The sequence below is a fragment of the Oncorhynchus masou genome, chromosome 6, assembly GCF_036934945.1.
Source record: "Oncorhynchus masou masou isolate Uvic2021 chromosome 6, UVic_Omas_1.1, whole genome shotgun sequence".
Lineage (NCBI taxonomy): Eukaryota > Metazoa > Chordata > Actinopteri > Salmoniformes > Salmonidae > Oncorhynchus > Oncorhynchus masou.
Genome location: NC_088217.1, coordinates 47,205,939 through 47,228,453, shown reverse-complemented (window position 1 = coordinate 47,228,453; position 22,515 = coordinate 47,205,939). Strand labels below are relative to the sequence as shown.

General features: G+C 46.4%; 1 protein-coding gene across 3 annotated transcripts in view; it reads left to right on the top strand.

Annotated features, from left to right (window-relative positions):
* The window catches only part of LOC135542158 (FERM domain-containing protein 4B-like), a 71,456-nt gene extending 53,229 nt beyond the window's left edge, over positions 1 to 18,227 (top strand). For 2 of the 3 annotated variants that reach the window (XM_064968870.1, XM_064968869.1), the window contains exons 8-23: positions 1,778 to 1,861; positions 2,778 to 2,843; positions 3,330 to 3,387; positions 4,149 to 4,235; positions 9,785 to 9,861; positions 10,571 to 10,709; positions 11,335 to 11,476; positions 11,615 to 11,745; positions 11,842 to 11,958; positions 12,125 to 12,353; positions 12,611 to 12,667; positions 12,799 to 12,946; positions 13,592 to 13,756; positions 13,978 to 14,708; positions 14,921 to 15,071; positions 16,736 to 18,227. In XM_064968870.1, coding sequence (XP_064824942.1) covers positions 1,778 to 1,861; positions 2,778 to 2,843; positions 3,330 to 3,387; positions 4,149 to 4,235; positions 9,785 to 9,861; positions 10,571 to 10,709; positions 11,335 to 11,476; positions 11,615 to 11,745; positions 11,842 to 11,958; positions 12,125 to 12,353; positions 12,611 to 12,667; positions 12,799 to 12,946; positions 13,592 to 13,756; positions 13,978 to 14,708; positions 14,921 to 15,071; positions 16,736 to 17,171 — 2,818 coding nt within the window. In that variant the 3' untranslated portion in view covers positions 17,172 to 18,227. Of the gene's footprint in view, positions 1 to 1,777; positions 1,862 to 2,777; positions 2,844 to 3,329; positions 3,388 to 4,148; positions 4,236 to 9,784; positions 9,862 to 10,570; positions 10,710 to 11,334; positions 11,477 to 11,614; positions 11,746 to 11,841; positions 11,959 to 12,124; positions 12,354 to 12,610; positions 12,668 to 12,798; positions 12,947 to 13,591; positions 13,757 to 13,977; positions 14,709 to 14,920; positions 15,072 to 15,445; positions 16,211 to 16,735 lie in introns of those variants that run through there. The other variant, XM_064968871.1, reaches the window with a different exon arrangement.
* Positions 18,228 to 22,515: the final 4,288 nt, after the last annotated feature.

The window sequence follows — 22,515 nt, the reverse complement described above, 5'->3', positions numbered from 1 at the left end:
GTCTCTGACCTCCCTATAGGCTGTCTCATCGTTGTCTGTGATCAGGCCTACCACCTTTGTGTTGTCAGCAAATTTAATGATGGTGTTGGAGTCGAGCTTGGCCATGCAGTCGTGGGTGAACAGCGGGTACGGGTGTGGACTAAACAGGCACCCCTGAGGGGCCATTGTGTTGAGAATCAGCATTGCAGATGTTGTTGCTAACCCTTAACACCTGGGGGTGGCCAGTCAGGAAGTCCAGGATCCAGTTGCAGAAGGTGTTTTAGCTTAGTGATGAGCTTTGTGGGTACTATGGTGTTGAACGCTGCGCTGTAGTAACAGCATTCTCACAGGTGTTCCTTTTGTCCAGGTGGGAAAGGGCAGTGTGGAGTGCGATTTGAGATTGCCTGTTGGGGCGGTATGCGAAGTGGGTCTATTGTTTCTGGGATGTTGATGTGAACCATGACCAGCCTTTCAAAGCACTTCATGGCTACCAACGTGAGTGCTACAGGGTGGTAGTCATTTAGGCAGGTTACCTTCGCTTTCTTGGTTATAGGGACTATGGTGATCTGCCTGAAACATGTAGGTATTACAGGTCAAGGAGAGGTTGAAAATGTCAGTGAAGACACTTGCTAGTTGGTCTGTGCATGCTCTGAGTGCACATCGTTGTAATCCCTTGTTTAAGGGTCTTGTTCACATTGGCTTCGGAGAGCGTGATCACACAGTCGTCCGGAACAGCTGGTGCTCTCATGCTTCAGTGTTGCTTGCCTCAAAGCAAGCATAAAAGCCATTTTAGCCCGTTTGGTAGGCTCGTGTCACTGGCAGCTCGCGATGTCGGACGATGCACTTATTGATGAAGCCGGTGATTGAATTGGTATACTCAATGCCATTGGATGAATCCCGGGAACATTTTCCAGTCTGTGCTAGCAAAACAGTCCTGTTGCATCCGCGTCATCTGACCACTTCCTTATTGAGGGAGTCACTGGCACTTCCTGCTTTTTTTTTGCTTGTAAGCAGGAATCAGCAGGATTGAATTATGGTCAGCGGTGTGGCTCAGCGGTTTAAGGCACTGCATCACTGTGCTAGAGGCGGCACTACAGATCCGGGTTCGATCCCGAGCTGTGTCGCAGCCGGCCCCGACTGGCATACTCATGAGGCAGCGCACAATTGGACCAGCTTTGTCCGGGTTATGGGAGGATTTGGCCGGCTGTGGTATCATTGTCCCATCGCACTCTAGCGACTCCTTGTGGCGGCTAGTCACATGCACGCTGACTTCAGTCGCCAGCTGTATGGTGTTTCTTCTGACACATTGGTGTGGCTGGCTTCCGGGTTAAGCAAGCAGCTTGTCAAGAAGCACTGCAGCTTGGTGGGGTCATGTTTCGGAGGATGCATGGCTCTCAACCTTTGCCTTTTGCCTCTCCCGAATCTGTACATATGTTGCAGCGATGGAACAAGACGAACTTCCAATTGGATATCACGAAATTGGGGAGGGAAAAAAAGGGGTAAAAAGTTCTCCAAAAATAAAAATATATTTTCCAAATGGAGGGCAAGAAAGAGCTTTGTGCACATCTCTGTGTGTGGAGTAAAGGTGGTCTAGAGGTTTAATTTAATGCAGTTATATAACGTAATGATATATATATAACTGCATTAAATTCCCCGGCCACTAGGAGTGCCACTTCTGGATGAGCATTTTTTTCCTATTGAAGATTAAATGCCCCTTTTTCAAAGTCAAAACAACTGTTACAATGATGTTCTTGTGAACGAACTCTGTTAATCATTTGTACAATCCGTGTGTTTCCAGTGTTGAAAGCTCCAGATCGGACCTGAATAAACTACCAGTTCTACCCACCAGAGTCCTGAGAGAGCACCCCTCCCTGGCTTACTGGTAAGCAGTGCCACATTAGAAGCACTTTAACCACAAATGCACAGGGGGAATTAATCCAAGTGGATTACACACAGTCCTATAGATACCAGACCGCCGCCCTGTCGATACCACCCATCCCCCACCACATTCCCATCCCCATCAAAGGGTTTTTAATTGTAGCTAACACCTGGATGCACAAAGCAATTATTTTCCCATGCAGATGAGGGTGGATGTGCACCCAGAGTTCTGCCTGGTACCAGCAGCCTGTTTATCTCAGATGGGCTGTATTCATTAGTGCTCTGTTAATTAGACTGGCTGGCCAGTGGCTCTGCTCTGAGTGCACCCTGCACAGCTAGGGAGGTGCTGACTTCATCATGTCCTCATGGGAGCTAGGCTGGAGAGGGAGGGAGGGAGGAGGCCAGGCACTGTTTTAGAGCTCCCGTGTCTCTATGCCAGTGTCTTGAGTGCATGCTGCCGTGTCTTCTGCCTCAGCGGTCATCTGAGGCTGCAGCTCTACTCACTGATGAACAGCAGCTGGAGTTAGATCAATGAGCAGATTGGAATTACAGGGTTGTGTGTGAGAGTGCGCACGCGCTGCAATCCCTCCATACTGTTAAGGAAAGGGAAACTGGATACTTAGTCAGTTGCACAACTGAATGCATTCAACCAAAATATGTGTTCCGCATTTAACCCAACCCCTCTGAATCAATCCATGCTGTTAAGGGGGATGATTGCAGTGGGAACAAGATGGGATGTGTGTGGGAGCTGAGAGGGAGATGAGATCCTTTGGCTGGCCAGGTCCGTAGGCCAGCCAGAATTGTCTGCATGAACAGGCAGAATGTGTGTCAGGGAAGGACTGTCTCACCACATCCCTCAGTTTGGGGATGTTACAATCGGCGATGGATGAATCATTACAGCTTTTATTTCTCTGTTACAGTGAAGACCGAGTGATTGAGTGCCACGAGAACCTGAAGGGCCTCAGCAGAGGGCAAGCCATAGTGCAGTAAGTAACGTAATGAATTGTCCTTTTATGTTCATCTGGGTCAAGTGCATGAAGGAAATGAGCTGCTGTGCACCTCTAGTCCAGCACGTTCATCAGCACTGCTCCCTCCGCAGCCCCCTCTGTACAGGCTACTCCTGGGTGTTGTTGTTTAAAGGGGATTGCTGTTGCGCTACCAGAATGTGTCATTTAATTAGGGAACAGCTAGCTCTTAATGTGGGCAGCCAGAAGCGTGTGTCAGTGGTCTGCTTGGTTTTACCTGGGAGAGATTAACCTAACAAGGTCATCCACAACCCGGGGTGTATGATTTGAGTTGATCAGTGGACTGCCCCTCTCTCTGTCAAGGCCATGTACAGAAATCGATGGCCCTGCCACTGTAAATGACTGGGGCTTGAAGCCCATTCTAACCTCTGTGCAATGGCCGCTCACGGACATCGATGAGGTGTAACTGCCTGAATTACTGCTAACGTGTCTCCCTCTGTTTTGAAGGTATTTGGCCTTAGTCGAGTCCCTCCCTACATATGGAGTCCATTATTATCCAGTAAAGGTAAGAGCTGCACCCTGTATCAAACTGTAGAAGGCATCCAATATCTGTACTGTTGTGTTCATGTTTGCGTTCCCATCTGACTAACACTGTTTGAGATTAAGAAGTAGAGTTGTCACGATACCAGTATGGCGATACTACAATACCTGATTTTCCATGGAAAAAAAGGAAAACACAAAGCAGGCTGAACTCTGTGGTCCTTTTAAGAAACCTACTGTATGGAAAATATTGTGTGCTGTAGCTTTGGGGCAAAAGACATGTGATTCTGATGACAACATAAGGCTGCTTGTTTCGTTATGGCTGTTTTACTCAAGAAAAACAGTCCGCTTCATGTTTGGTTTCCTTGCCACGATACCTCTGAGTATCGCAATACTGGTGCTGTGACAACCCTATTAAGAAGTAGTTATTTCTTATCGAAATACAGCCATTTTCCCTCTGGAGGCTGATTGGGGACTTAAGCTGGGTGTTTGCTCCGGCCGCATGCTTAGTTAACTGATGACTGAGTGATCCCTCTCTCAGCAACTCTCTCTCCCAGAGCCCCAGCTCCCTCCCAACTCACTCATTAAAGCAGGGTGTCTGAGCACATCAAACGCTGGTGTTAAAATGACTCCCTCATGCTGTGGATTTTTAGGGCTGCTTCAATGTATTTGATCTTCCCTTGTGCTGCTAGCCTAATGGGGTAATTGCCACAGTAATGGCACTTAGTTTAAAACTGTACCACTGAAGCAGCTCTTAATGAGTGGTGTGCCTTGCCTTCTCAACAGGACAAGCAGGGCCTACCGTGGTGGCTGGGTGTCAGCTATAAAGGCATCGGACAGTACGATTTACAGGACAAGTTGAAACCTCGGAAGGTAGGTTGTCCTCCCTTTGTATGTCTTGTGGCTTTTGTTCCTTTTGTCATTCCTATGCTCTAACTCAACACCCACCCCCACTCCTCTGGTTAATGAGCCACCAAACTGTAACTGACGGCAACAAAAATCTTGTTCTTGGCCAGTGTCATGGAAAAGTGGAAAAAGAGAGGGAGGAAAGGGAGGCGAAATTGTGTATCAACGTGGGGGTGGCAGGTAGCGGCGGCAGGAACCTTAGCAGTTAGTGCGTTGGGCCAGTAACCTGAAGGTTGCTAGTTCGAATCCCGAGCCCGACTAGGTGAAAAATCAGGTTAGTTTTATGGAGTAACTACAATGTTTATCCATCCTCAGTTTTCTCCTATCACAGCCATTAAACTCTGTCACTGTTTTTAGTCACTATTGGCCTCATGGTGAAATCCCTGAGTGGTTTTCTTCCTGTCCGGCAACTGAGTTAGGATGGATGCCTGTATAGTGATTTGGTTGTATTGATACACCATCCAAAGTGTAATGAATAACTTCACCATGCTCAAAAGGATATGTCTCCCTCCTTCTGTAACTGATAATGGGGTTGTAGAGGCCCAGTTTACCTTACGGCTCAGCTCCGGTGCCTACATACGCCATAGACAACATTTACCCACACGCTTTTGTTGTTGGCTCAGACAGATTGCGTTCAGAGAGGCCCAGCTCATGAGCTCCATCAGCAGCAGGTTTTCATTTAGAATGGAAAATCAATGTGTTTATGCAACAAATGTTAGTGCCTGGAATCGTATTGCGCCGAATCGTTCCTCTAATCAAACTGATTCACACCGAATCGTTTCAAACTATAACGTATCGGAGCCCATGTATGTAGATGCGTATCAAATTGTCTTGAAAGGGAAAGATAGGATTCCTCATATAGGGTGTAATGTTATTAACTACGACAGTGATTACAAATATGAAACAAAGTTACCGTTTTGGCCTTGTTAAATAAAGAAAATGCTACTTTTGAAAAAAAGATTGTCCTCTTATCTCTCTAAACATCCTCTGCTCACTCGGGGGGGGGTCAATAATTACATAACGCAATATTATTTTTGCGTTAGTTGGCTGTACCTGCAGCAAAAGTCCAGTATTTATTTTCAGCACTTTTGATTTCCATGACTGATCAAAACTTGTTTTTTCTCTTGTCCCTCTAGCAGACATTGGGTGAGCAATGTATTTGGAACATTGAATTGCAATAAAATCACAGTATCGAATCACAATCCATATAGAATCTCAATACGTATCGTATCGGCACCTAAGAATGGTGATAATATCATATCGTGAGGTCCCTGCCCATTCCCAGCCCTACGTCTCACCCACTCTATTTTCAGGGGATTATGTTCCTTTCCATGCACGTTTTGTCTTGTGTGTTTAATCAGCCAGCTTCATTAATAGTATGTGTCTTACCTGTTCCATGTTGGATACCTGTTGGCACAGCTGGATGTGCTGTTGCAGCGAATGCCAAGGCATGTCCCACTTATTAAACCCAGCGTATCGCAGCTCCTTTCCCAGCAGCCCTCCCAGTGGAAGGTGTAATTATGGCGCGCCATGGGGAGCAGGCAGGCAGGGCTCTGGAGCTGGCACCAAGCCAGCCTGGGCTGTCTCTGTGAGGGGCGCTCTGCTCTGAGAGAGAACCATGCTCCAGGGGGCATTCATGCCAAAACTCCTCCTCAGCAGTCCCCTGGTGAAAGGGTGGACTTTTTAAAATTGTACATGCTTTTTTTTGTTAAGTACCCAACTAGCTGCTGTTCTAGAAGGGCCTGTCATCTAGTATAATATTGATAGTGCGTCCTGTTGAGGCTGGCGGCCTTTGTATGTGTTGTCTCTTGGAGAGCAAACAATTGATCAAGTAATAAAACACAATCACCTTGGCAGGGGGGCTGAGAGACGCTTGGGAGGCTGGGAGGGGCTTGTGAGGGGGAGCTGCAGGAGGAGGAGCCCACTTCTGCACTCCACTCGTCCCCTGAGAAATCGTGGGGCATCGGGATGAAAAGGCTTTTAATTGAGGTTCTCCCAGAGTTCAGTGACATGCGCTGAAAGAAGTTACTGTAGCTTAACCTCTCATTATCCTCCTCCTCATGGATGTCAGTTTCATCACAGCGTCATGAATGGGATGAACCACAACTCTCTATCCGTGCCTGCTGGGGTTAAAAGGACTCGTAAGGATTCTACCAAAATGTCAATAGTAGCCAACATGTCATTCTGATAGTCTTGTCTATTGAACTGCGTGTTCAAGCATACCACGACTATGAAAGAAGGGAAGTTTGCATTTGAATGGGTAGAGGACTGAAGACCATGCAGGAGAATCATATGTATGCTAGAGCACCACGTTTTATACAAAAGCTGTACTATAAATGAAAAGGGATTTCTAAGATGGTCAGAGGAGCAAGCATCCGTGATGTAGAGCGCTTTTAGAGCCCAGCTTGATTCATACAGGCTTGAATCATTCATGAGCTCTTTTTCACTCGCTGTCTCTCTGTATGTGTTTCAGTCCATCTTACCCTTCTCCGCAAGTAATTTGACACTTTTGTTTATAAAAAATAAAGAAGAAAAGAATATTCACTTGCAGGTCCAGATACATGGTCAACCAATGTAAGCACAGCTCAGTAAGGATGAAATTATTTTGGTAATGATCATATGACAGACCATACATTTTGGTCTTGGAACAGTAAAAGACTGCTCAAATATTTAAAAGGGTGTTAAAATCGAATGCCAGCTGTGGCAGTGGACCATACAAATCCATTCCATACAAGCCACTTTCACACTTCTTTCACCCTAGTATATATTGGGTTAAAGTCATAGCCTTAATGCGTGTTTGTGGAGTCTAGTCGACTGTAGCAATCTCTCCCGTTATGCTTCTGGTGGAGATGTTCCGTGTTACCAGCCAGCGTGCCATGTGACATGGCATGAGAAGGGTGTGGCCGTACGCATCCTGCATAGATGTGCGAGTCACGGCCTTTGACACACAATCTTTTTTTTTTTTATCCTCAAATGACTCTGTCAAGTCACAAAGCCCTGGGGGGTGGTCTGGGGAGGTTGTTGTGGGTTCAGGGTTGGGTCTGGATCAGAAAGTTCTGGGACTATCTGTGACCACAGGAATTTTGGCATGCACTCTGCCTCTAATGAGAAGTGTAACAACTGAAATAAGACCGAGATGGGGGACCTACTGTTCTGTACTCCAGATGACTGAACGGTGTCTCTCCACCTCGTGTTTTGGTGGTGGTTTGAAGGCTGTTCGCAGCACTGTCTTGGACTGTTCTCTGTCTAGACGGTGTGGTCTTGTAATCAGAGTTTGAGGTGTCACATTTTTGACATTTTGGCAGTCACTACCATCGGCCACACTTGAGCACCTATTAAATGTGCGTGTTGAAATGATCGAATGACCTTGTTACGTAAACATGACTTATCTGTGTCTTTTCTGAATGTGCTCTAATAGTAATTGAGTAATAAGTGGCCAGGGGGTTTGTGAATTCAAGATGAGCCTGTGGGAAGTATGGAGGCTGCTGGTTCTCATTGTTCAGTAATTACCATGCTCCCAATCCACGGTGAGACTAGGAATCTAATTGATTAGGCTAGGCTTGCAGTATCATCTGGAGCAGCAATGGAGAAACTGGTTGACTTTACTACTCTGGATCTCTGGAGATGCTTCTCTTTACAGACTGTAAATCATAAACTACTGCCTCTTTGCTTTTTTTGAGGGGGGGTGGGCGCTAAAGTCTTGAAGTCTGAACTATTATCTTGTGAAACATTGCTACCTAATATACTAAATGTTTGTTATTGGCTACAGCATTTGTTTTGTCAGTTGCAGTTTGTTACATTTTTTCTTTGAAGACAACCTTGTGGTAGTTTGGTTTGCTGGTTTAAGTAACTGGCTTTAGAGGTGTAATGAGAGATTCGTCATTGTCAGGTAGGGCCCGGTTCGAAGAACTGACCGAGCGCTGTCCTGTAGTCACAGCGAGGTGAGGGAGGGGCCTGCTATTAATGATTAGACCAAAGTAGTAGATTCCTGACATATTTGCCTTGTGGGAGCATTTGGAGGCTGGAGTTGATGGCACTCCAAACAACAGGGGTTGGCAAGGTATATAGAACAACATCACAGAGGGTAATGAAGGTGCTACGGGTCAGGTATGACTAGAAGGCTAATCTAAGATCTGTGGATAAACGGAACTGAAGCAGACTGAAAGAGGGTAACAGCGTTCAGTTCTCAGAAGATGAGGTAGAATACCTTTCTGTGTGCACTGTACACAACCTGTTCATCAGGTTTGACTGAAGAGGAAGTGAGTGATCGAGTAAGAATTTGAGAGAGAGATAGGTGCAAGCTGGGTGAGGTGTCTGTGATGTCAGAGGGAGAGGGGTGGAGCCTGCTCAGCTGAAACTCTTCCAACACCTTTCTGGCTGCCTGAGAACAGACAAGAGCGTATTGTTCAAAGAAGTCTCTAGCCCTGTGGGAAACAGCCAGAGGGTTCAACAGCACCCTGATAATTTTCCAGGGATTTAGCACTAAAACCTGCTTTGGTAAGCCTTCCATTTACCTGACTAGGTAGTTTAGAATATATTCAGTTATTTTGTTGTCTTTCTGTTTTTTGGGGTTACCTGTTAGTAACTATGTTAACGTGCTGTGTAATCCACCATTTTAAACCAGACTGACAGTATACTGGCATGTAGAACCTGTTTGTTTTTTAAAACAAGAATTTGGTTGCTGTTGTCATTTAAAAAATATCAGAGATGAGTGAAAGAATAGCCAATATACACTGCGATGTATGCTACAAAGTACAATGTCATGGGCTGGGCTTCTTGTGAGATGATTTCTCGCTGAGGACTGTAGGTAGTCTATGATATATTACCCATATGCCTCTGTAGTCCAGGATAATGTGTTCTATTATTTAGAGCTCTGACTGTCTGCCTGGCTCGCCGGTACCTGGTAGAGAATGTTTATTAAGACCCTCGGCCGTAAATCTACACCCCCGGATTCTGGTGTTAGTGGTGGATTCTCTGTTTCTCACATGGCATGAGAGATCCAAGTCTCTAAAGAAATCCCGTTTTTCACTGTAAGCAGATGTTTCACCCTGACTGAAGTGCACTCCTTCTTGCCCTGTTTTCAGCGCTCTCCCTTCAGGCAGAATGAAATGAGAGGCTTAGTTTTCTGCTAGGCAAGTCTTGCTCTCTGCGCGGGCTTCATTACGGAGTAGTAACTAAATTGACCTTCCACCTGACTGATTGGCTGTCCTCTGTTCACAGCTGATGTTGTTAATGTTGCAAGTTCACTGGAATTTAACGAAGGGCCAAGAGAGAGTCTGGTGTGTCTGGGACAACGCCAGAGTGTTTTTCCATGCTTGTGGCGTTTTCTTTGTGTTTTGATGGTACACACATTGGACGCCTCAAGCAGTTTGGAATGAATAAGGATGTAAATGTTTGTTTTCATGCAGCGACGTATCAAACCACGTCTCTTTGTAGGTCTACACTCACTCAAACAAGGCATGGTCTCGTATACTATGTACTAAGTTGTGTGTCCTGTTTTCTCTCTCTGTCTGCAGTTGTTTCAGTGGAAGCAGCTCGATAATTTGTATTTCCGTGAGAAGAAATTTGCAGTTGAGGTGAACGACCCTCACAGGTGAGAACCGATACTGGATACATCGATCAATCCTGGGTCATGTTCTGTTGGGCCTGACATGGCAAAAAATGTTATTGGACAGGTTGCTGAAGCTCCTCAAAACGTTTTGTGCCTACTGGACTAGGCCCAGAAATCACTCCTTATATTCCAATACTAGCCTTTCGGAAACATTACAACTGGAATCCGAAGCCTTAGTTGTCTGTCTGCTGCCTCTAGCCCGTTTCAGAGCCTAGTGTTAATGAGCTCTCTCTCCAATACAACAACCTGCTAGTCACAAATGAAGGCCTTCCTTCCTGTTTTAAAGTACTTCTGCAGTCTGTGTTCTCGGGACATTTCAGCACTTCTAGCCTCAGTGCTTGATCACAGGTTTAACATGGTGCTGCTAGCCAGCTTGGCTGTAATTAAACAATCACTGGTGCAAAACTGACCTAATGTTGCTCTATCTCTCCGCCATGAATGTATTGAGTTACGGAACCTGTCATGAGATTTAATTTGGATGCTGAGTGAGTTTATGCGAGCAATTGTTTTTGTCATCCCTGATTTGTGTATGATTCTGATACCAGCACCCATCATACCATGTTATTAAAAGTGTATCCACACGTGAGATCCAGGTATTCCCGGTCTGGATTAAAGAGATGAAATTACTCCTAGCAGTAACATGAGTGATTTTAAAAATGTGTGTGTCTTATCTGTCTCCGTTAATCCACAGAAGGACAGTGTCCAGGCGTACATTCGGGCAGACAGGATCGGTCATCCACTCGTGGTATGCCAGCCACTCTCTGATTAAAACCATCTGGGTGATGGCCATCAGTCAGCACCGGTTCTATTTGGACAGGAAGCAGAGCAAAGTGAGTCTTCTCTTCACTCCCCCCTGCATCTGGAGGCTCTATGCTGTTCCTAGCCTTATCTCAAGGCCTCATCACCCTCGCCACGCTATCGGATCTATCTCCACACACCATCTCTCCACTCCACCATGCACATCTGGCTTGTCTTTACCTTTAACTCCTCCCAGTTGCTAACATGTCTCTGCCCCAGTATCTTATGTGTGTTGTACTATTGTTAGACTAGCCCAAGCTTGGCTATGGGGATTCTTGAAGTAATGCTGAGTTGCTTTGTTGTTTTATTTGATGAATCAACTGAAGGGCCTTTTTGGATGTGTTTGTTTAGATTGTGCATATTTTAGTAGGTTGTTGTGCACTGCTGCTGTTTCCAAGTTGAGTGTGAGCGATGAGATTTGCTCCGAGGGGGTGAATGAGTGCGCGTGTGGCTGCAGTCAATGTTTTTTTGCCTTCCAGAAGCAGATGGGGCTCCTACCAGTGCTCATCCCGGAATAGTGCTGAGGCTGATTAATGACAGAGAGACCGAGCTCCGCTCCCAGCCTAAACAGAAGCATGCAAACGGGTCTCTCATCGCACGGCACAATCATTAAGATGAAATACTGACTTTATCTTCTCTCCTTGTCTCTCTCTCCAGTCCAAAGTTGCCACAGCGAGAAGTTTGAATGATATCACCATGGACCTGACCGAGATCAGAGCGCCCAGGATCAGTAAGCTGTCCAGCTTAGAGAGTAAAGACCAGCTCATCATGGCCAGCAACGGATCCCTCATCTCAGCAGGTAGACAATAAGCTTAGGTCCATCCAGCGTAGTTGGACTGTTATCTGTCGTATTGGCTCCCATTTAAGACAAGTGATGGATTAGATTCGATGAAATTAGTGGTCATCGTGGTCTAAATATAATGCCTGCCTGTTGCAGGATCAGCAGACTCCGAGGTGAGCGAGGAACAGAAGAAGAAGGTTGCTGACCTGAAGAAGAAACAGCAGGATCTGCAGGACTTTCTGACTCAGAAACTGGAGGAGCTCAAGAAGATTTGCCTGCGAGAAGCTGTAAGCATCTTTAGCATTCTCAAGGTCCTGATTTCAAGTAGATTATATCCCAGCTGATTTGTTATGTTTTTTGTTGTTGTCGTTTTGTTCCTCCAGGAGCTGACAGGCAATCTGCCTAAAGAGTACCCTCTAGCCTCGGGCGAGAAGCCCCCCGTGTTCCGTCGGCGCATGGGGACAACCTTCAAACTGGACGACCTCTTCCCCTATGACGCGGTTAGTGTGGCAGTCACAGGATGGGAGCAGCGCTGGCTGTCATAACAATGTTTGCTAATAAATCTTAGGCTTGATTGACATTAGTGAAATGTTGTAATCATATATTTAGACTTCGTTCTGCATGTCTGTGTGTAAAATTCAGTTTGTGCTGTGTGTTGTCCGGCAGGATCCCCACCTGAGGAACCTGGAGAGCAGGTTTGCCCTGCAGCAGAAGATCGTGGAGGCGGCGACGAAACTGGCCAACGAGGCTGAGCTCTGTAAGACAGTGAAGAAGAAGAGGAGGAGGAACTGCCTAGACGCCATGAGGAAGCTGCATGAGATTGAGGACGAGATCAACGAATACAGGGTCAAGATGGGCAAGAAACCCACCCAGAGAGCATCAATAATCATAGCAGGTAGCCTACACCATGCCATATCAGCCGGCAGACATTACAAACTGTCACAGTGATAACATGGTTTATATTGAGTGTAGCTTACAGAGGAGTCAAAGAGAACAGAATTCCTGCCAGAAGCACCTTGTCTGTATTAGCCGGAAAGGAACTAGACTTCAGGCGATGGATTTTAATCAGATGTGGATTTGTTTATTTAATGGCTTCTAATGAAATGCCCAAAACAAGCACATCTAAAGCCTTAGTCTCTCCCCTTTTCTCAGATGATGTGAACTCCGCCGAACTCAGCTCCCTGTCCGACAGCCTTACTCTGGACGATGGTGAGTGCTGCGGAGGTTATATTCATTCATTCATACATACATGCATGCATACATTAGCTAAACCTCTGTATCATCCCCCATAGCTCTTAGCAGACCATAACAATGACAGTTCCTTCCCCTGTGTGTTTAAGATGAGGATCTGGGAGACCAGAGGCAACGGTCCCGCTCGGTGCAGTACTCTCCCCGGCCCCACCACTCAGACACCCTCAGTCTCCACTACCAGTCTGATCGACGGGCCTCCGCTCACAACCAGCTCCAGGACCTCGGCACCAACAGCAGGTAGGCACACTTAGCACGGACCTGGCTAGTGGCTTCAGCTCTACTGGCTCTGGGCTGTTTTGTTATCCAGTCTCAGTTATTCTTGGGGCCCGGAGAACCATAGCAGCAGCCAGTATAAACCTGTACAGGAGAACTAGGGAGGGCCGCCTGCATTCCTACCAGCCGACCGCCGCCGCCTCTCCTACTGCCCACCACAATCTCCTCTTATCAGCCCAAACCCGCTCCACTTTTAAGAATAGACGGCAGTAAGCATGTGTCTGCCTGCTAAGGAACAGACCACAATCCCAAGGAGGGGGGAAAAAGCAGTCTGGGACCAGAAACGTTCAGAATTGGAATGTATTCGCTCACTGTGTGAACATTTACCAAATTACATGGATGATGTGCTGTTGGGAGAGGAGAGCAGAATTCAGTGGTTCATGTAGGTTTCATACAGCTACCATTTTTGTAATGTTATTTGTTTACTGTTCCATGAAGAGAAAGATCAATGAGCTATGAAATGACTGTCACCCAGGGGAAGGTTTTGACTGAAACCGCAGCACGTTTTTCTGTTTTGAGTCGAGACGCAGAGGTTGTGTCACCACGATAAAAGCTTCACCCTGAGGACGTCAAGTCTGTGAAAAAGCATTGTTCTTATATGTGCTTCAGATTACATGATGGTGAAGTCCGGGAACCGTTCCACTACAATCACGCGGACGCCTTATCGAGCCACATCAGCCCTTACAAGCCTGCCTCCAGACAGCCACGTGACGCACGCAGCATGCCTCCAACTCCGCTCCTCACCCGCAATGCCTACAGCAGTACCCAGATCAGGTAGGCCAGGCTTCCATGTCCCATTACACGCCTCGCATACACAGCTGCCTCCTGATGTTCACCACAACATCTGTCTCGGCACCAGCCATGAGCCCCAATTAGACTAACCTCCTGTCTAGTGTTCTCTGTACAACGTATTGTAACCCGATGTAACATAGTTTTCCATATTTATTTTATATGAGAACGACCGAGGATCCTATTCTAATGGTGTTTATTCCCAGGTCGGAGGACGGCCCTCAGCATTTCCGCCAGCGGAGTGGCAGTCTGGAGTCCCAGTCTCAGTTCCTGGTCGAGACCGTGCCCCCGGCGCCCGCGTCCGTCTTGGCACGCCGCAGCAACAGCACGGAGTTCCTGGACGACGGCTCATCGTACACCAGCCAGTCCAGCGTGGAGTACTCGGCGCCCGGGAACCATACCCACCGCCCCAGGGACCGACGGCGGGGCAGGAAGAGCAACGTCTATGCCAACTCGGGCAGCATGCCCAACCTGGCACAGACTGACGCCCGCTACAACACATACCAGCCCCCCCGGGCACCGCGACCCACCACCACGGCCTACTACGTGACGGGCTACCCCAGCTACCCAGAGCCAGAGCCCTACTCTAACGGCGTCTACATGTACCACAACGAGTTGGAGGGTCATTACAACATCCACCCCTCCTACAACGCCGCGCCGGCCTACCACAGACATGATGCGTACAGCAGTCGCTATGGTGACGACGAAACGGACAGTATGGCCCACAACCCCTACGCCACGCTGAGACCGCCCAGGAACCGCCACGCTCCGCCCAGGACGGAACACGTGACCAGGAACATCCAGAAGGCGCTGGTGGAGGAGCACCTGAGAGGCTGGTATCACCGCAACGCAAGCCACAAGCAGCCACAGGCCTATGACTACAATCAGAGGGGTTCCCAGCAGAGCCTTGGCTACCAGACCATGCCCTACTCTTCAGGTACAGACAGCATGCCAAAGTCTCTCCTCTCACATCACTCGCATCCAGTCTGTTAGTCAAAGGCAATTATTTGGTTTCACTTGTATGAGCGGCGCCCAACTCTGCGTTCGAGCATGTCGACAAACGCTAACGTTCAGTCACTCGTTAGCGCTCTATATCTCAGAGCTATGTCATCCTGTTCTAACGTTACTTTCTTCCCGTTTCTGTTCCAGTCTCGTCTCATCAGTCCGCTTCAGCAGGAGGCCGGCCCGGTCACCTGCGTGGCGGTATGGTAGAGTACGACGTGCCCCTGCCGGTGCAGCAACATTACCCCTCCTATGGCACAGCACATTACGGCACAGCTCACCACCCCGCCTACAGCAGGTGAGCTCCTGGCCCCATTTCAGCTTCTTACCTAATTAGATACTTAACCCATGGCCCTAAGAATCAATACTGTGTCATTATGTTGAATGGATGCTTGCTGGAAAAAATGAAGCTTCCATTTGGTTTATCAGTCACACACCATTGTGGCCGACATTAGGCTCCCTTACTTGACCACGATATGTCCCAGACGTTTACAAATACCCTTTGATAGTTGGTGCTCCCTCAGTCACAAGCCAATTAGCATGACTGCTTGGATTGGATTATAGCATATAGCGTCTGTCTGTGCAGCCAATGGTCAGCTCTTCCTCTTACTGGGATTACGAATGGTGGTTCCTCTCCTGCTTTAACTGTCCACTGGAACGCTCTCTTCATAGATACGGCTCCTCTTCCTCCTCCTCCCAGCACTCTAAGCGTTCCTGGTACAGCCCTGATGGCCAGAGATGCTGTGGCTTTGTCCCTGCCAGCTCTTCCTCTGCTTCCTCCCTCCTCCCCTCCCCCTTCTCTTCCTCCTCCCCTCGCTGTGGGCTCCGGCTGAGCACAGGGCTGGTAGGCCAGGGCTCTAGTCCCCATGCAGCAGCCCCACAGCTCCAGAAGCCAGATACTTAGTAAAGTCTCCTTTGCTAAGTGTAGCCCATGATAGTAGTAAGTAACCAGCTACCAGGCCTGTCTGTGGTTTTGCTTATCAGTCTGTCCTCAGTGTGACCTCATTGCTTGCTTGTTTTTATTTTTTAAGTGAGCTAAAAACGTCCTGGTCTGTACCTTGGACTTCTCTTTTTCAATGAGTATCAAAGCTGTTTGTTTGAGCCGCCTCGCTCTCTCTCGCTCTCTCTCGCTCTCTCTCGCTCTCTGGTAACTGCATGGCTATTAGGATTATTGTCTATGCCTGCCATCTCTTTCAGCTGCCATACTAGTTCCAATTGTCATCCAGCGGTCACATTTCTCTTATGGGGTGTGCAAAGCCACACATACACCACTTAAGCTGCCTCCTCCCTCTCTGTTATTGCTATCACTCACCCTTGACCCTCTCGTGCACAGATGTCCCCCAGCAGAGTATGAGTGGAGATGCTGTGGTAGACTGGAGCCGGGGCCAGCATGGGCTCCGGGGTCATTAGAGATGTATGACGCTGGTGCCTATCATGGTACTGAGTTTTGACCAGCGAAATGAAACCGCCTAATCAAAGGCACCGCACTAAAGAAAGGGTGAGAGAGAACAAACTACCCACAAAGATGCTATGGTGTTGGTGGGGACTCATTTTGTACGTGGCAGTTCTTCTCCTCTTTACTCGTGGTGGTGTCCACTGTTGGTGGTGGTGGTGGTGGTGGTGCAGCTCTGGAAGTGGTGGTATATGTGGAAGAAAATGTGACCCTGCCTGTCGGATATCTGAATGCTCTGTTTCTCATGCGTGTTGTTCTGTGCATCTGCTTTGTTTTTAGGTGTGAGAAAAGTTTAATCCTGGGTCAAACACACACATTTTGGCATTTTCAAACCCGGCATAGAATTGTCAATTTTTCATTTCTCTAGCACTGTATCCCAACCAATCAATATCCCAGGGTTAAATTATTCAAATAACTTTCCACCAGTGAGAAATGTCTGTTTGCTTGGATTGTGTTACCAGCTCTGTTTATTTTTAGCCTAACCTGTTTGTATCCTGTATGTGTTGCAGATCCTATGTAGATGTGAACCAAACAGAACCATTCATCAGCAGCCAAACCGATCCATTCATCGGCAGCCAAACCGATCCATTCATCGGCAGCCAAACCGATCCATTCATCGGCAGCCAAACCGATCCATTCATCGGCAGCCAAACCGATCCATTCACCGGCAGCCAAACCGATCCATTCACCGGCAGCCAAACCGATCCATTCACCGGCAGCCAAACCGATCCATTCACCGGCAGCCAAACCGATCCATTCACCGGCAGCCAAACCGATCCATTCACCGGCAGCCAAACCGATCCATTCACCGGCAGCCAAACCGATCCATTCACCGGCAGCCAAACCGATCCATTCACCGGCAGCCATACAAACTGCAGCTTGGATCCAGACGACCAGCGACTTTACTGGCACGAGGGCTCCTCCAAACCTGGAACTATAGTCTAGCGGTCAGACCCATCATGAACGGTCTCAACTTCCACTTTGTGACACTTTCATGTGCCTTGGACTGCACTTAACTGTTTTTCTGGATGGAAGAAGGGACCCAAAGAATCAAAAAACAACCCTATGGAATTCACACTGGGAAGGACCTAAAGTCGATGTACAGCTGATTTGAGTTCTCCTACACAGAATTACCAAAGTGGGTCAATCTGCATACAGTCATAGTTTCTGAAAGCAGAATTACAACACGGTCACCTGATCTGAATGTTCTGTATTGTTAGAGTCTGTGTGTGTGTTGCGCATGGAGTTGCACTTGGTGCTGTGGCTGGTTGGATTAGTTTGAGGGTCTGGGATGACAGTAGGAGGATGGAAGACAATGAACATGACTTGTCCTGCGTGACCAATATATGGGGAAGCTGTATGCTCACCATTACAATGAAGGATCTTTCAAACAATGACATGTTGAAATTCAAGGATGGGAATTGGATTTTGAGTGTAAGGATGCCAACCAATGGCAACCTGCTGAAACATTCTCCAGTCTACCAGTTTCCAGAGCCCATTCTATGGTAGCGTTGTTCGTAGCTATGTTCAGCACTTGGCTATTCTTTGTTGGTCAGTCTTCTTGCACCAGCCATTTACGAGCGTTTGGACCTCGCTCATTCTCAGCAATTTGATCATCTTTACTTCCAAACGCTTCAGTCTAACGTGTCGGCTTTTATACCGTCAAAGACCATGTTCACACTTTATCAATGACTGTGATGTTAATCCTAAGTCTATTACAGGGCTTCATTTTTGTCGATACAAAATTCATTTTTGTAATTTTTTTAATGCTTACTGCATCCCATGCTGGACTGGACTGGTGCTCTCCATTCCTCAAGAAGGAATTTGTATGTACCTGTTGATAATGTAAATACATTGTACGGTTCTGTCTGTTTTTTGAGCATTTTCTTTTGGAATTTTAAGAAGCATGTAATATATAGTAAACAATCAAATATTAAGCTGGTTCTTAGTTATTTGTCTAATTGAAATGCATTTGAATTAAAACATACATTTTGAACTATATCCTCAGTTCATTTGTGTTTTACTCTCTAAAATGGTTGCTATTAATGTGTCATGAGAAACACTGTTATAACTGAAAAGAACAAATCTCCAGTAACTGATTCAGTAAAAGAGGATTTAAATCCAGATCCATTTAATCAAGCACTTAAATTAAATTGTCTACGTTCAGCCAGGGTAATTAGTTCATTGGGTTTTACCGTAAAGAAAGTACAATGCTTTTTTTTAAACTTAAAATTATGAATTTAGAGCTCAGGACAATAACATAATGACCATTTTAAAGTTCCAATGCAGCCATTTTATATCAAATCATTTCTGGGTAACAATTAAGTACCTTACTGTGATTGTGTTTAATTACAATGGTCAAAAAGAAACAAATAACCTTATCAAAGAGCAATTTCTCATGTAAGAAATTTGCTCTGACTGCCTGGGAGTGGTCTGAGTGGGGAGTGGAAAACCAAAAACTGTTATTGGCAGAGAGGTTTGGAACTCTTTCTTATTGGCCTTGTAACTAATGTACCGCCTGGTGAGATCACCAGGCAGGCCATAATGCCATCCCACCAAAACAGACAGAAATCTCAGGCAGTCTTTTCAAGCGGCTCTTACACTTATGTCACAGTATTATACACCCTCTGAATGGCACACGTACTCCATGTCTCAATTGTCACAATTGTGGCTTAAAAATCTTTAAACTGTCTCCTCCCCTTCATCTACACTGATTTTGAAGCTGATTTAACAAGTCACATCAATAAGGGATCATAGCTTTCATCTGGATTCACCTGGTCAGTCTGTCACGGAAAGAGCAGGTGTCCTTAATGTTTTGTACACTCGGTGTATATCTATCCCCCTGCACTTGCTAGTGGCAACTTATTGGGGTGAAATGTGACTAGTGTAACCTGTCATAGCTGTAAACAACTGTTGCTAGCCTCAGAATTTAAGACTCAATTAGGGTGCTCGGGCTCCATTTTCTGACCACTGTGTAGTCAAGCTGGTTATGTGTCTGCATAAGTTGTAAACCAGACAAACCAGTTTGTTTTAAAGGCAAACCAGTTTGTTTAAACACCCACTGCCCTTCCCATAAATTACAAGCTAGAGTAAACTGCTCTAAACCTGGGCCTGTTCAGAAGTTTACAACATTGAAGAACATTCAAAAAGAAATGCAGTACAGATATAATGGTCATGCTGAATAGGGAAAGGAGTCTGTTCTATTCATTAAATTTCTATCTACATTTTGCAACGTTTCACTTCACTTACTAGTCAAAACTCTGTCCATGTAGTGTGAGTGTGTTTCCGGAACATGGCGCCTCAACTCATCCATGGAGCAGAATGTGACCCTTCACCTCTTTCCTCCCTCCCCAGCCAGCCGGCACACATTTCTCAGCACTTCAAGTATATCCTACTACCATTCCACCACTGTTGACCCTACTATTGAGGCTACAGTTCACCAGCTTGCATTGTGTATCCCTCCTTGGAGTGTTATGGCTCTTAACGCCACTGAACTCTGGGGAGGGTTCCAGGTCCTTGAGTTTACCCGAGGCAGAGCGTGAGAGAGACATACTTCTGCAGCTGTCTTCCCCAGTCTCTCTCCACCTCCTCCCTAGACAACAGCTGTCTTCCGAGTGTCTCTCCACCTCCTCCATGGACAACAGCTGTCTTCCCGAGTGTCTCTCCACCTCCTCCCTGGACAACAGCTGTCTTCCCGAGTGTCTCTCCACCTCCTCCCTTGGACGACGGCTGTTCCAGCTGACACAAGACTACATAAACAATGGGCTCCTGTATGTGTCGATAGACCACAAAGACACTCCCCTGATGTCAAGTGCAGACATGTGGCTAGCTAGACCCTGTCTGCTGCTTACCCTGCTCAGGGTAAAGCAGCTGTCAATCCGGATGATAATTGGTCATCACGCCTCAGGGCAGCAGGTCTTACTTCTGCTCAGGGAGCAATATTCCTGACCTGTAGTTGAGGGGTTAGCTGGATCAGTGTTCTGCACCTAAACTGGGGGGGTTATTGTTTGTGAGATCATGAAGAAACAGTAATAATGGGTAGATGTCTCATAGCACTGCAGATTAAAGTGGTCTCATGCGGGATATGACCGACTGATACAGGGTTCTGATGGCATGATGGATTAAGGCACAGCCAGCTGACGGTGTTGACCTGACTTCATGAATGTTGCATTATGCTGAATTACTCCATTTCATGCCCAGTGACTGACTTGTTGCAACAAAAACAACAAGAGACAGATGTTGTCATCCCCAAACCCATAACAGCACATGAGAACACAACAGCCCCAAAAAATGCTAAATACAAAACTACATGTGCTGTGTCAGCAAACTGTGGTCAAATGCATTCACACAGCAAAGTTAAAAAGCCTGATATTGAGGGTTACACGGGTCATGGTCTGCCAGTAATGGCTAATTAGGAAACACTTTTTTGAATCCCTGTTCAAAATATTCCAAACACACTACAGCAAAGATTGTGTGTGTTTTGGGGAGAGTCTCGGCAGCACAAAGGATGTTTCCTCACCGGGCTCCTTGCCAGAGTAACACGTATGTTCTTAAAGCCTCACACTAAACATCTGTTCAGATCAGGAGGCAATACACCAAACACATGCCTATTGGACGAGCTGCTTCGCACAACAGACATGTTTGTGTAAATCAGCACAAAAACTGGAGGGGAGAGAGAGAACAAGGGCCTCCACTGTGTTCTCTGCTCTGAGACTTGAGTTTACTGCCACTTGGGCTTGTGCGTTCGTGTGCTCCCAGGTTGCTCAATGTCGTCCGCATGAAGGAAAAGTGGCGCAGGAGGAGACATAAATCACACTTGTGCAGTTCTCCGAGAGGACCGATAAGGCCTTGCAGCTGAACTCTCTCTACCGCTCACACTTAAAACACTGCACCCGAGAACACACAGGCCATCAGTTCCTGCTGTCTCTCTCTCTCTCTCTCTCTCTGCATCACACACCCTTAAAAAAGACACTTATGTAAATCATAAAACTTTCTCTCCAAGGCTTGTAAGTGCAATAGAATGATCACTTTGTGATTTGAAATGAATTTCCAATGTGCGCCTATGAGAGGTCGAAGTAGCTGACAACAGCAATCCGGAGAAAGTTTGGCGTTGAGTGACTGCAGAGGAATCCACTCTGTCACTGACTGTGCAGTATTCTGCTCTTCACTATAATCTACTGCAGCCTATTGATTAGCATTGGGACAAGTGGAGAGAAGGTAAAAGCTTGGCCATCCATCACCCTGGAGGTACTGTGGAGATAAAACAGGGTGAGGCGCTGAGTGAATGCTGATGGGACATAGGTTAGGATCCCACATTCCTTTGAAGTTCTAAATCAAACGCTTGTTCAAAGGTCATTTGATTATGAAATTCACAATATTGAATATCTCTCATACAGGTAATTAGGACACAATTGGCTTGGTTCTTTTGTTTGGTCCTTTTATTAGCGTAGAATGTCAGGTTACTTTCTGTCCCATGTTATTAAATAAACCTTTGAATTCAGTGAGGAAAAAAACACCCTAAGCATTTAATGGCTACAGATGTGAGTGCTGTGGGGCGATTTAGACAGATTACCTTGGCGTTCTTGGGCACAGGAACTATGGTTTTCTGCAGTCAAAAGTTGACTCACCTACTCATTCAAGGGTTTCTTTATTTGTACTATTTTGTACATTGTAGAATAATAGTGAAGACATCAAAACTATAAAATAACACACATGGAATCATGTAGTAAGCAAAAAAAGTGTTAAACAAATCAAAATATATTTTACATTTGAGATTCTTCAAAGTAGCCACCCTTTGCCTTGATGACAGCGTCGCACACTCTTGGCATTCTGTCAACCAGCTTCGAGGTAGTCACCTGGAATGTGTTTCAATCAACAGGTGTGCCTTGTTAGTTTGTGGAATTTTATTTTCTTCCAATGCGTTTAAGCCAATCAGTTGTGTTGTGACAAGGTAGTGGTGGTATACAGAAGATAGTCCTATTTGGTAAAAGACCAAGTCCATATTATGGCAAGAACAGCTCAAATAAGCAAAGACAAATGACAGTCCACCATTACTTCAAAACATGAAGGTCAGTCAATCCAGAAAAGAGGATAAGTTCATTAGAGTTAACAGCCTCAGATTGCAGCCTAAATAAATTCTTCACAGAGTTCAAGTAACAGACATTTCTCAACAGCAACTGTTCAGAGGAGACGACGTGAATCAGGTCTTCATGCTCGAATTGCTGCAAAGAAGCCACAACTAAAAGACACCAATAAGAAAAAGAGACTTGCTTGGGCCAAGAAACCCAAG